General features: G+C 40.6%; 1 protein-coding gene across 1 annotated transcript in view; it reads right to left on the bottom strand.

The window, feature by feature from the left end:
* Positions 1–14,871, bottom strand: part of LYST (lysosomal trafficking regulator) — a 3,825,950-nt gene that overhangs the window by 171,776 nt on the left and 3,639,303 nt on the right. The window contains exon 49 of the mRNA XM_044075805.1: positions 3,429–3,526. Within this exon, the coding sequence (XP_043931740.1) occupies positions 3,429–3,526 (98 nt within the window). The remainder of the gene's footprint in view (positions 1–3,428; positions 3,527–14,871) is intronic.

Genomic DNA, 14,871 nt, shown 5'->3' with positions numbered 1-14,871 from the left:
TAGGAAACCATATATATATATATATATATATATATATATATATATATATATATTTTTTTTTTTAATAGAAGACCGAAACTGGTCCACTCCTAGAAGCAATACTGTTTGCTCCTGCAAGACAGTGAGCTCCTGCATTACCATGTTCTTTGGCGAATACATCAGTGCTACTTTTGAACTCTCCTCTGTTCTTAAGGGAGGATGCAACCTTTTGGGACTGTCTACCAAAATGTACTTCAGAGCTTTTTAATGGACTTACTGCACCTGAAGCATAATCTTAGCTGGTTCGAAATTCAGGACCAGTGCTGGCCTTTGCATTTGAAGATATTTTGGCCCTCAGTCTCATAGGCAAAGCCATGGAAAGAATTATTATGAACATGATCAATAATGACACAAGAAACCTCCAGAAACTTGACCCAACCCAACTGGTTTCATTAAGGGCAGGTCATGCCTAGTCAACCTGGTGATTTTCTTTGAGATGTTCACCAAAGCAATGGATGAGGGAAAAATGGTTCACATTGCGCACCTTGACCTGGCCAATGCATTTGACACAATTCCCCACTCAGGCAATGTTGACAAACTTAAGAGGTTAGGTACAAACCCTTACGTTACTCAGCAGATAACCACCTAGCTCACAGACAGGACCTACGAAGATAGAATTGGGGAGTCCACCTCTGCAAAGAGACCATTCACAAGTGACATCACATAGGGATCATTCCTGGGACTGCTCCTTTTTGGCATTTACTTCTATGAAGTCAAGGCCAATGTCAATGGCCACTAGCTGACTAAATTTGCAGATGACTAAAAATTAGGAGCTGTCACATCTTGTCCTGGCAATATTTGCCAACTCTTCCTTGCAAAAGCGCTCCAAATCTATCAGATTGCAAGGGTATCTCTTGTGCACTGCCCTCTTCATGTCACCCCAGAGATTTTCTATTGGATTTAGGCCTGGGCTCTGGCTAGGCCATTCCAAAACTTGAATTTTCTTCTGGTGAAGCCATTCTTTTGTTGATTTGTATGTATGCTTGGGGTCATTGTTGTGTTGAAAGGTTAAATTCCTCTTCATCTTTCTAGCAGAAGACTGAAGGTTTTGGGCCAAAAGTGACTGGTGTTTGGAAATGTTCATAATTCCCTCCACCCTGACTAAAGCCCCAGATCCAGCAGGAGAAAAGCAACCCCAAAGCATGATATTGGCGCCACCATGTTTCACCGTGAGGATGGTGTTCCTTTGGTGATGCAAAGTGTTTTTGCGCCAAATGTACCTTTTGGAGTTGTGGCCAAAAAGTACAGCCTTGGTCTCATCAGACTATAACACATTTTCCCACATGTTTTTGGAGACCTGATGTATTGTTTTGCAAATTTTAGCCAGGCCTGGATGTTTTTCAGTGTAAGAAAAGGCTTCCGTCTTGCAACCCTACCCCATAGTCCAGACATATGGAGAATATGGGAGTTTTTTTGTCACAAGTAGTACACGACCATTACTTGCCAGAATTTCTTGCAGCTCCTTCATGGCAACCTCCCTGACCAGTTTTCGTCTTGTCTTTTCATCAATTTTGGAAGGATGTTCAGTTCTTTGCAACATCACTGTTGTCCTATATTTTCTCCACTTTTTGATGACTGTCTTCACTGAGTTCCATTGTATATCAAATGCTGTGAAATTTTTTTGTACCCTTCTCCTGAGTGATACCTTTCAACAATGAGATCTCTTTGATGCTATGTAAGCTCTCTGTGAACCATAGCTTTTGCTGTAACAGGCAAATGAGTAAATGTCAGGAAAATCCTAACAGGACAGCTGAACTTTATTTGGGGTTAATTAGGGTTCATAGGCTATCTGCCTGAGGGCGTTTATAAGCCTAGCCAGTGTGTGTTGGCTTTTGCTGACCCATTGATTAATTAACTGATCCTCTGTCAAGTAGAGCCAATGAAATGATCCCAGGGGTGTATTTTCTGTTACCCATCCACTCGTCAAGGTTTCTCTTGAAGAGTGTTAGTGAGGGGCTCTGACTGATGTAATTTGGAATTTTGTTCCAAAGCATGGGGAGTCTCTGTGACAGGAATTTATCCCTCCAGCATGTTCTATTTATTGTTGTGGTGAGGTTTAGCTCACTCGACCGCGTGACTCGCAGTGACTTGGATTTCTTTAGGTGGAGCATGTCCATCAATTCTGAGTTGGACATGGCTTTGTAAGTCAGGCAAAGATCACCTCTGAGAAAGCAATATGCCACTGAGATACAGCTGGAGTTTTTTCAGTCGGGCCGCATAGGACATATGTTTGAGACCAGTAATCCTTTTGGTGAAGTACTTTTGTGGTCTTTCCAGCTGTTGGAAGTGTCTTGTGAGGTACATCCCAAATGGGACATTGTACTCTATGATGGGTCTAATGAGTGACGAGTAGAGGGGCACTATAACCTGTTTTTCTAGATGCGAACCCTTTAGTAATTAGATGGGCCACATAGAAGGATTTCCTAACTACTTTGGCAATATGATTGTCAAAGGAGAGATTACTATCTACCTGGGTCCCCAGATCTCTTATTACCTCTTCTGTATTAAGGGGGCTGCCACCTATGTGGTAATTCGTGGGTGTTTTGTTTTTCCCAAACGGGATGACTATGCATTTTTTGGCATTTAGCTTGAGGCCATGACCTCTTTAATTGATGACAGGTGTGTACCCAAGAAGACTGAATGCTGTAATTAAATCAAAAGGTGCTTCACCAAAGTATTAGTTTAAGGGTGTGCACACACAACAAAGTATTGGTTTAAGGGTGTGAACACTTATGCAACCAGCATATTGTACATTTTTTTATTTTTTATATATTTTTCCCCTAAAAGATTTGTTTTTCAATTGAACTGTACAGGTTATAGGTCACATTAAAGGGGGGAAAAGGATTTATTGTGGTCTCATTTTTTTTATATCACAAAAACCTGGCATTTTAACAGGGGTGTGTAAACGTTTTATATCCAGTGTGTATGTGTGTGTGTGTGTGTGTGTGTGTGTGTGTGTATATATATATAAATAATATATATATATGTGTGTGTGTGTGTGTGTGTGTGTGTGTGTGTGTGCGCACCTCAGACTCGTACATGAGCAGATGTACATACATACATACACACTAACAAATACTGCTTGCTGCTGAAATATGCTTCATATTAATGTAAGGCAGTCAATGAACACAGAGCAACCAGTTCAGTTTGACACATTACTGCAAAAACAAATGCATGCATCGCAAAAACAAAAAATAAATAAATAAAAACACACAGTGTCAAGTCTAAACAAGGATAAACAATCTTTAGTAAAGAAAATTCCTAAATAGCTCCTGGATGGAAAGCAAGTACTCTTATGGAGAGATTTCCAATACTTTAATGTGAACTCTAATTTCACAATTTAACTCTGCAAACTGTCTTTGTATTCTCAATTAAATATGTAGTCCTACCTGAGTCACAAACTGTGGCAATATCTCCTGTTGTTTCACTTGCTGAGACAGCTATTACAGGACTCTTGTGTCCTGTTAGACTCTGCACATAACAAAGCCTGTAGGGATAATTTAAATTACATGTTAAAAATACCAGTGGAAACAAAGTTAATCCAAAAAGCCTGATTTCAAATAGCGCATACATTCCAGACCTGTTACACATGAGAAAGTGCAAGTGGGTAAAGTGCTTACCATAAAGCACAGTTGTGCATACTTACCATGAATGCAGATGTTCGACTTTATTGACTGCTGTAGTCCCAACTTGTGGGATTTCCTGCCATGGAAGCCTTTTGTCAGTCTGACTACAAGAGGATAGTTTCCCTCCTTCTGGAGCTGGTGGATGGCCTTTCTGATGGCATTATGCTTGGATACAAGGAAAGTCAGCCGGCGCTATGATCTCAGTACTTTTTTTGCCCCTAAAGGCAGAAGCCCCCCAGATTGTCCCTGAGGCCAAGGTTCTGGGACCCTGTAATTCAGGAAGAAGGATAAGTAGAAAGAAGGGTTAATCTGACTGAGAAGGAGAAAGTCCCAGTCTACACAGTAGACTTGGGGAAGGAAGGAGGGAAAGAGTACTGCTACATTGAATACACTCGAACATCTACTTTCATGGTAAGTATACGCAATTGTGCTATGTTCTTTGTGTTTCACTGCTGCAGTCCTAAATTGTGGGATGATTCCCAAAGCTGAAAGGAAGGTAGGATGGCAAACTAAGGAGAGGCAAGGAACCCCTCCTGCAAGACATCAGTGGCAAATCCTGCCCTAGACTTGGAGAAGACAGAAATATGGTAATGTTTGGTAAAGGTATATCCTGATAACCAAGTTGCTGTCTCCAAAATGTCCCTAATGGACAGCCCTTCAAGTAATGTAGTAGAGGTAGCAGTAGCCCTGGTAGGATGTGTCCTTACAGCATAAGGGGGTTTCTTACCATGATAGTTGGAGCAAATGTATATACAGTGGGACATGGTTTGCTTGGAGGCTCGTTTCTCCTCATAGCTACTGGCAAAGGTCACAAACAGTTGGTTTGATTTCCTGATATTCTAGGCTCTCTAAATAGTAATGCAGTTGCTTATGTACATCCAAAGAATGAAAGATCCTTTCCCCTTTGCTCTGGGTGTTGGGGAAAAAGGTAGGCAAATGTATGGATTGACTCATCAAGGTCTCTGTTATCACCTTGGGCATAAAGGAAGGGTTAATCCTGAAAAAGACTCTGTCTGAGTGGAAGATGATGAAGGGTTCCACACACATTAGGACCTGATGCTTAGAAACTCTTCTGGCCGAGGTGATAGCAAGTAAGACAGCAGTCTTCCAGGTCAAAAATTTTAATTCAGTGGAAAGAGCAGGTTCAAAGGGTGGAAGGGTCAGTTTCTACAATACAAAACTGAGATCCAAGGGTGGAACTGTAGGTTTCCTGGGAGGCCTAATATGAACAAACCATCTCAGAAACTCTTTCATAAGGGAGTGTGAAAAGAGAGGAGGCTCAGAAGGCAGGTAGACTGAAATAGCTAAAGCAAGAATTTTTATGGAGGAGTACGAGAGTTCTTTGTCAAAAAAGCTCACCAAGTAAGACAGGATGAAAGGAATTTTAGCTACACGAGGGCTTTGTGCTTTTTGTTTGTACAAAAAGGTGACTCTTTCATTTGGTGGAGTAAGATTTTCTGGCCTATTTTAGAATATCCAAGACCTGCTTGTCAAGGAGAGATTCCTTCCATGAAATCAGGGTATCATCCATAATGACACTGCACGTGAGGGTGTACAATCTTGCCCCTGTCCTGTGTAAATAGGTCCATTCTCTGTGGCAGCTGCCATGGTTCTACGCTGGTTAGGTTGATTAGCAAAGTGTACAAGAACTGGAAGGGCGAATCTAGGGCTATTAGTATTACCCTTGGCCCCTTCTCTCTTATCTTTTGCAATACCCTGGGTAGCAGTCATATTGGAGGAAAAGAATAGAGGAAATGTTCTTTCCAAGTGAAAAAGAAACCATCTGTCCTCCAGTCTGACTTCATTTTGTTCTTGGAGTAAAACCTTTTCAGGTAAGCATTTTCTTCGGTGGTAAAAAAAGTCGAGCTATGGCACACCCCATTTTTTCGCTGTATTGAGAAATACTTTCCAATATAGTTTCCACTCATGGGGGTCTGAAAGGCTTCTGCTGAGGTGATCTGCCAGTTGGCTGTATACCCTCAACAAGTACTGTGCTAAGGGAGTGAGCCGTTTCCCATACATCCACTGCTAGATGGCAAAGCAGATAAAGAGTGGGCCCCCCCTCATTTGTTTATGTACCATATAACCGTGATGTTATCTGTCTTCTTTACTTGTACCACTGGCTTTCATTCCTTTTGAAAGGCTATCAGGCCTTTTTGGACTGCCATAACTTCTTTTAGTTGTATGTGTTTATATCTGAACTTGAAGTCCCACTTTCCTTGAGTCAGGAGGCAGCTGAAGGGGCCTTCCCAGGCTATTTCTGATGCATCTTTTGTCAGGGTTTGCTCCTAGGGGATGAACCTGAAAGAGAGAACAGGACTGAGGAAGCCTGCCTGGGCCTACTAGGCAAATTCTTTTCTGAAACAAGGGATCAGCTTTATCTTGACTGTGAGAGGCTATGAATGCTGGGACCACACATTATTGCGCTACCACTGACGTTTCCTCATGTGTAGTCTGGCCAGGGGAATCATGAGGTTGCAAGAGGCCATGTTACCCAAGGCCCTGGGATGCTCTCCGACCATGAAGGAATTCCTGACCATTACTTGTCAGAAGCACAGGATTAGGAAAGCAGACTTGTCTGGAGGTATGAAGGCCTTGTGGAGGGCTTAATGCAGTAGGGCCACCAGCAATACAATCCTTGCTTGTGGAGTTTGTCTGAGATTTCTATGCATTGATGGTGAACCCCACAGTGGTTAAAAGGTTTTTGGTAAAAAGCAGATTTGATTTGATTTCTTCTGGGTTTGTTGCCTGGATGAGGCAATCGTCCAAAGAAGAGTAAATACGGATCCCGTTCGTTCTGCAGAAGACTATTATAGGGTTGAAACATTTTGTGAGGACCCTGAGAGCAAAAGACAAGACAAAGGGCAGAGCACAGAATTGATAATGCCTTGTTCCTGGTCTGAAGTCTCTGTGTGATTCCACTTTTGAGATATGAAAATATGCATCTTTTAAATCCAGGGTAACTATGACAGAACTGATTGAGATCATGGGTAAAAGTTTTTGAAGGAAGCACCTTAAATTTTGGTACCTGCAGGAACTGGATGAGTCTTAACAGGCCTAGTACTAGCTGCCATGTACCTTCTTTTCTGCGTACCAGGAAGAGTCTGGAGTAGAATCGTCTTCCTTCTAAGTGTACTGGTTCCACAGAGTTCTGGTTACATAGTAACTCTATCTGGGTCAATGCCTCGGATTTTTGTTTTGTTTTGGCGGAATGTCTAGGAAGCCCGAGGGAACCAAAGGTTTCTTGAATTTGAGCTTGGAACTCTTTGAAATAATGTTTAGCATCCACTTGTCTACAGTAATCTGAGCCCAGTTTCCTTGGAATAGTGACAGCCTCTCCCCCCTAGCCTGGGAGGGGGGAATGGGGAGGGGGTAGGGAGTACCACGGCAGACTCTTTGCTATCTGCTAAGGGCCTGTGGGGATAACCCCCCCTAGGCCTAATGGGTTCTGAATGCCATTGCTTAGGCCGTTGATGCTGTCTTTGGCTCCTTTCCTTACAGGGCTTTCTTTGCAAAAGAAAAAAAGCTTTTCTGGGCTTAGAATTAAAGGACAAGTGCTTGGTGGGCTAGTTTCTGCTAAAGCAAGGAGGCTGAACTTGAAGAAAGCCCTTAACAGTCTGCATGGACTTGGCTTTATCTTCCACTTCCGTACAGCTTCAGCCTTTGGACCAAAGAGAAAGTTTTTATCCAAAGGGGCATCCAGGAGGCTGGATTTGACATGGTCTGGGAGGGACTGCTCTCTCAGCCAGGCATGTCTTCTTATGACCAAACCTGTAGCTGCAGCCCTACTGAAAGCTTCCACAGCATCATAGCCTCAATGCAGGGAGTGTGTGGCTATCTGACAGCAGGAATTAAAAAGATCCAATAATTTCTTTGAGAGACCCCTGATCTCCATGCCCACCAATTTCTGCTTTATTTGGTCCGGGATAGTTTCCTGGTATTTAACCATGAGAAAGTGGCAGCTCAAGGCCCACATAGTGAGGGTAGCAGATGTGTAAACATTTTGCCAAATCTATTTAAGGCCCTTCTTTCCTTGTCAGTAGGCAAAGGGTTTTTGGATGAGCTAGCTTTGGCTCCCTTGAGGCCTGGGGTCACAATCTTAGTGTCTCCCACAGGGTTCTTAAAGAGGTGTTTGTATGAATCCAGAACCCTATAAAATCTGTCTGACTTTCTAGGGGCAGGAGACAGGGAGTCTGGCTTTAAGGACGAGTCCCGGAATACATCATCTACCACCTTTAAGACAGGAGGAATGGAGACTGGTTTGTGTTCAGGGAGGTTAAGAAATTCCCTAAATCCTTTCTTAGATTGTGACTAGTTCTGTGCTTCTCACTTGAAGTGTTCCCTGAAGATGTGAAGAGTTTCTCCAAAGAAAATATCCTCAGGAGGGGAGGCCAATGCAAGATTTTCCTCTGAGTCAGAATCTCCAAATAAGATTATGAGCGCACAGTCTTCAAAGGTAGAATCCTACCTGGGGAAAACTCAGAGGGGGGCCATTTTAATCTAACCAGAAAGATTAAATCTTCGGCCAACCTTACAGGATCCTGTTGATATGCCTGGGAATGGAAGCCAGTAGGTCTAGGCTGAGACTGGGCAGGGGCTACATTCTTGTGAGTAGACTCAGGTTTTGTTCTGTGACCAACCTCTGTCCCAAAATGGACAGCTGACTCACATGGGCAAAAAGCTGTTGCAACATCCTAGCAACATGAAGATCTGGCATCGGTCTTAGTGTGGTCTTCAGAAGCTGGAGCCTGCATATATCAGTCCCAGACCCAATTGATGAAGTGAATCCTATGGCTTGAAAAGACACTAAGGGACCAGAAGGCATATCAGACTCTGAACAAGTCTCAATAGAGGCCTACACCACCACCTCAGTTGTGGAAGGGGGCTGCGAAAGCCTCTCACCTTCTTCAGTGATAAGCCTAGGAGGACTTGCCTACGGAAAGCAGCTGTCATCCAAGGACCAAAGCCCGGATCATTTTTCTTTATCTCTTTTTTGCCTAGGGATGTCTACCTCAGCTTGACATGTGGATGCTGATGACTTACTAAGATGCCATGGTAAAATCTCCACCCTACGCCTAATGTTTAAACTGAGCACAAAAACGACAGTTAGGGGATGTCATGTTTCAGCCCCAAGCAAGTCGCACAAAAAGAATTTACGTTCCGGTGTGGCATCTGTGACATTAGTTAAAAATGGTACATAAAAGGTTCCCCAGTGGGGTACCTAGCTTTTCAGAGTCTTCTTTCTCTGGTGCGGACCATCTGATGGACAAACTGGCATTCTGCTTTGTGCTCCTCTGGGAAGAAAAAAGTGAGATCATGGTGATGGCCGACTGTCCTTATATCCAAGCATAGTGATGTTGGACAGGGGATCACTGGATCCAGAAGAGGTAGGGCTTCCAAGGTGAAAAATCCCACCAGTTGGGACTGCAACAATGAAACATAAAGAACATCATTAGATCTTCAAGGAATCACTACACTATAGTAATACATCAGATTATTTGGGTTTAATCACCTATCGTATTCCATTCCCAGGCTGGATTTTTTTTTTCTCAGTAGCAACTTTATTCTATTCAAAACTCAAGATGATTCTTGCACTGTGTAACATACTGATGCAAGAGGCACAAGTCTCCCTTATATATCTCACATCATTATGCATTACCTTTGGTTCTTTGAACCTATATGTCCTGCAGAGGATGTATCTGTACTAAGAAATATTTTCATATTTATATAAGTATTTATGTGTGTGTGTGTGTGTGTGTGTGTGTGTGTGTGTGTGTGTGTGTGTGTGTACGCATGCATGCACATATACATAGACAAACATACACATGCCCATGCTTAACATATATCTTTATACACATACACACATATGCAAAGACACATAAGTATATGCACATACATTTGAGTTCAGTTCATAGGTTGGTACTGAGCTATCTGCCCGAAGGCATATATTAGCCCAGCCACGTTGTGCGGTATTCACCGCCCCTTTAGTAGTTCCCTAGACCCTTGTACTAGCAGCTAGTACCCTTGGCCCCTATCTAGTAGTGCTGTTGGTGTGATCCCCGGTGTGAAATTTCTGTTACCCATCCACTCATCAAGGTTCCTCTTGAAGAGTGATAGTGAGGGGCTCTGTCTTATGTAGATCGGGACCCTGTTCCATAGTAAGGGAAGTCTCTGTGAAGGGAATCTATCCCTCCAGCATGTTCTATTCATTGTTGTGTTGAGGTTTATATCCCTACAGCGTGTAGCTCGAGTAGATTTGGTTTTGCTAAGATAGAGCATGTTCAACGATTCTGGGTTGGACATGGCTCTGTACGTTAGACAGAGATCACCTCTGAGAAAGCGGTATGCAACAGAGAACAGTCTTAGCTTTTTCAATCGTGCTGCATAGGGCAATTGTTTGAGGCCAGTAAATCTCTTGGTTAGGTACCTCTGTATTTCTTCAGTAAATGAATGTTAATTCAAAACCTGTTATTCGGCCAACTTTTTAAGTATGTAACAGCAACACTGAGGACTACAGTCACTAAACAAAGACAGACACCTGAGTTTCAGGTTTTCTTTCCAATCTGATCCTTCAGAAAACACAGACATACCCACGCTTAACATATATCTATACACACATACTCACACACATATGCAAACACACATAAGTATATGTACATACATTTGAGTTCAGTTCATATTCTTCAGAAAATTAATGTTAATTCAAAACCTGTTATTCAGCTAACTTTTTAAGTATGTAATAGTAACACTGAGGACTACTGTCGCTAAACAAAGACACACACCTGAGTTTTAGGCTGTCTGTCCTATCTGATCCTTCAGAAAATACCTGCTTACGCAATACTAGTTATTCTTGCATCTTCTTACATATTTAAGTGCAATATTTAAAGTAATCTCCCAGTGAAGCAAAACTGATTCCACTGTATACACTTTCTGGAGCAAATGCATGAACTTTTATGGTGACCTTTCAACCAGAACTGCACAGACATCTGACTTATCCTCAGAGGATGCCATGCATCTATGCATTTCTGGGTTTAACAAACACACATACAGCAGAACGCCGCTTTTGAATTCAGAGAAGTAATGAACTATGACAGTTTCAGTGCATGTTTACATGATTACTGGTGATTCATCCAGATAAAAACAAAAAAGGCACTGAAAAAATCTAGTTTACTTACATTCTAATGGCATATTTTTTTATTCTTTGCAGTTACAGATGCATAATAATGGAATTCAGCAATAATCATTGGGGATATTTAGCTGCAGTGTTGATGATATGCGCAAATGTTGTTAGCACTGCAAAGTGGGGCTGCTGCTGCTGGCATGAAAAGGTAGGCACTGACTTGAGAGCTTGTTCTGTAGGTGCAGATCAGAGATTGCAAGGATAGTGTAAATAAGTGCAAGTGAGTTAGCACAAAAGTTTAAAATCTGATAAAATATATATAACAAGCCTGCCTTGCTATATCCTACAGTTCTACGAAAAATGCAAAGTGCTCTCTCCATTTTGATGTCACTTACCTGTAAGCCAGTCCACGGTATCAATATATATTTTTTTCAGTAAACATCTTTATTAAATTATCATGTATGAAATAGGCAATCTTACATTTATATAAATGAAAAATAAAATACTGACACCACTTTAGTTGCAAACATTACACACCACAGACACCACTGAAACAACTGTAGTTGCAAACATTATATACATCACTTATAATCTATCCAATCACCGTCAGTTAAGCATTATATGGCTCATTTAAATCCTGCCTCTTACACCTCATTCCTTCTCTGCACATAATGTTCCCACAATTCCCATTTTTTCTATGTAGTTTGCTCTGTCCCTTTTCTAAAGATCCCAATTCCAGTTGTTTTATCTCTGTTACTATATTTACTGCTTCTAGTAAAGTTGGTCTAGACTTTGATTTCCATTTTCTAGCAACTGCTTTTTTGGCAGCCAACATAATTAGACTTAGCAGCATGTTATAATTAAACTTACTATGACTAGGCAATTCCAATTTTGTATCATAGCTCAAAAAATAATTTCCCCAGTTAATCCCATCTGCTCATCCAGCATTTATGACACAGCAGTTCACAGGGAATCTCTAAAGTCTGCCAGCTCATTACCCTCCCAAAAATATGTTCCCAGCCACACCTTTCTTGTCTATCACACCTCCATCATTTGCTATCCACCTGAGGAAAAATTCTTTGGAGTCTACTTGGGGTATAAAAATACCTATGTAAACACTTCCAGGCAAAGATCCTAAATTTTCTGGACTTTGTATTTGGGAGATATACATATATCCCCCCCCATTGTCTCTTTGTGAATTGCTTATCAAATCACTCTTCCCAGTCATTTCTAACCTTCTTTGATTGATTCTTATAATTATCATGCAATATTTTATATGCTCTACTAATTATGCCTTTTTAATGGCAGCTTCAGTTCCACATTCTGTTAAAAACTCTAGCAGTGTTGGTCTTTCATTTAGAAGCCCCCTATATCTTTCTCTTTGCCTATACTCTGACATCATTCTTTGATAGGGAAGGCAATCTGTAAGCTGCAGTCGAAATAAATTATTGGCCTCCTCCCACTCTATTACCTTTCCCTTTCTAGTTATTTGCTCCCAATTCCTTGGTTCCTTTGCCAGTTTTCTCCAATAAATTCCAGCTCCCTCTTTCCTATTATCTGTATCCCTGACCACAGTCATCCCTGTCGGCAGAATCTCTTTTCTCCATTCTCGTGCTGGTTTAGTTCTTAGAACACACCCTGCTATTTTATGAATATAATACTCTGTATGATTTTTGTTGTTCTCCTTAAGAGTCTGCATTCAAAATCCCAAGCTCTCCTTATTTCTTGAGATTCCCCCTGTATCATCATCATTCCTTTCCACTATGAATTATAGTTTTATGCTAGTGCTATGTATAAGAGCCTTAACTGTGTTGTTCTAAAATACCCCCCTCAAATTGGATAATCCTAGTCCACCTTGTTTTAATGGAAGAATCAGCTTATTCCACTTGACCCTTGCTGTCTTCCCTTCCAACATAAAATCCTTCTCTTTTTTAATTGCTGTCCACAGCTTCTCCTCTGGTTGATAAAAATATGCCTGACCTGTGTATAAGACTAAAGGGAATAAAAACATTTTAATTTCTTGTATCTTCACATCCATATCGAGATAACAAAGCTTCCAGTTTCTTAATTTTTGTATTATCTTCTTAGTCCCTTCCCACATATCCTTAGCTGCCACAACAGAGTCATTTCTAATCCATACTTCTAAATACTTCATTTTATCATGTCCCCATAAATATGGATACGGTTGGACCAATGTGTGTGGGTACATAATTTACTGCTATTGCCTTTGATTTAGCTTCACTAATTTGGTATCCCAAGAAGATCTGAAACTGTCTTAAAATGCTCCACAACACTGTAATGTCTCTTTCTGGTTTTATCATGCATAAAATAATAATATCTGCAAATAGAGCCAGCTTTTCCTGACTACCATACCAATTATACCAATTATAGATTTGAATTTCTGAATCCCTTATTTTTTTTGCCAATGATTCTAAACATAATGCAAACAACAAAAGGGAAAGCGGACAATCCTGCCTAGTTCCTCTACTCGAGCAGAAATTATCAGATAGAACCCCACTCACTTTAATTTTCACCTCCGATCCCTCATAAATACTCATAATCAACCTTATAATTGTATCAGGGAAAGCAAATGCTTCCATTGCCCTGCTCATGAATTCCCAGTCTACTCTGTCAAATACTTTCGCTGCATCAAGACCCACCAATAACAGTGGTATTTTCTTACATTCTGCTTCCTTCTGGACCTTGAATGTTCTGTTAAGATTGCAAAAAGTTTGCCTCTCCTCCACAAAACCACACTAATCCATATCTATCAATGTTGATATCACTTTTGCCATTCTTTTAGCCATTATATACAAACACTTTATAATCATGGATTAGTACTGAAATGGGCCTGTATGAAGCTGGATCAGATTCAGGATGCTGTTATTTCTCCTCCTCCTAAAATACTGTTAAACAAAACATTCCATATTTTTATCAATTTTTCCCTCCTAGCTTCCAAACTTCTACAAGAGTACCATCTATTCCTGGAGACTTTCCTGTAGATTGATTATACATAGCCATTTTTATCTCCTCTCTTCCTATCTTAACTGTTAGTAATTGAGCCTCATCTACCTCTAACTTTGGCATATTTAATTCTTCCATAAACATTTCCATTTGTACCTTTTCTTGATTTCCATATTTCCCTGCTTTATACAAACGTTCGTAAAATTTTCAAAATATTTCTAATACTTCTATGGGCTCTCTCGTTATCTTCCTTGTTATATTTGTTATATGCTCCCTAAGCTTGGTGACAGCCTTTTCCACTTTCTGTTGCTTGAGTCATTGTGCTAACAGTTTTTGTGCTCTAGAATTATCATCAAAAAACAGTTGATTAACAGCAATCTTTCTAAACTCATGCATATTATCCAGGTAATCCCTTATTTTCTGTTTAGCATTCTGCAGCTGCTACTTTTCTTATTCACTTTTCTTATTCTGAGAGATTCCTCCTAATTTGCAACACTAAAATTTGTCAGTCCCTCTGAATAACTCTTGTTAATTTTTAGCCATATCTCCCTTTCTTTTATTTCCACCCTAGTTTTAAACTGCACTTTAATTTTATCCCACACCCTAGCTATATTTTCAGAAGAAATTTCTATCTTCTCTAATAGCTCCTGAATTAACTCCAAAACCCATTCCGTAAATTCCTCTCTTTTCAGCCATATGGTATGAAAGCACCTGTGTCTCATTTTTATTTCATTACCTTGAATTTTATTTTAGTTATTATTGGCCCATGATCTGAAATAGTTACTGGGTGTGTTACAAGACCTTCAATTAAATGCACATGTTCCTGTGAGATATAAACTCTATCTAGCCTAGCCCAGTTTTTGTATCATAAGAGAATAATATGTAAATTTGCTCTGAAGTTCTAGTACTGAATTCAGATCTTCCATGCCAAACATTTTCATAAAATTCTTCAAAAACCTGCAGTCCTATGTTATATTTTCCCTTCTACGCCCCCAGACACATCTTCACTGTTGCAAACCAAATTCCATAGTCTCCACCTGTAAGTAATTTTCCTTGCTGAAAGCTGATTATTTCTCCCAGAATTTTCTTAAGCTCCATTATAGCAGTTTTAGGTGGAATGTA

Source organism: Protopterus annectens, chromosome 1.part1, assembly GCF_019279795.1.
Source record: "Protopterus annectens isolate FY-2018-M chromosome 1.part1, PAN1.0, whole genome shotgun sequence".
Lineage (NCBI taxonomy): Eukaryota > Metazoa > Chordata > Ceratodontiformes > Protopteridae > Protopterus > Protopterus annectens.
Note: the sequence above shows the minus strand (reverse complement) of the source record. Positions and strands in the feature narration are given on the sequence as shown.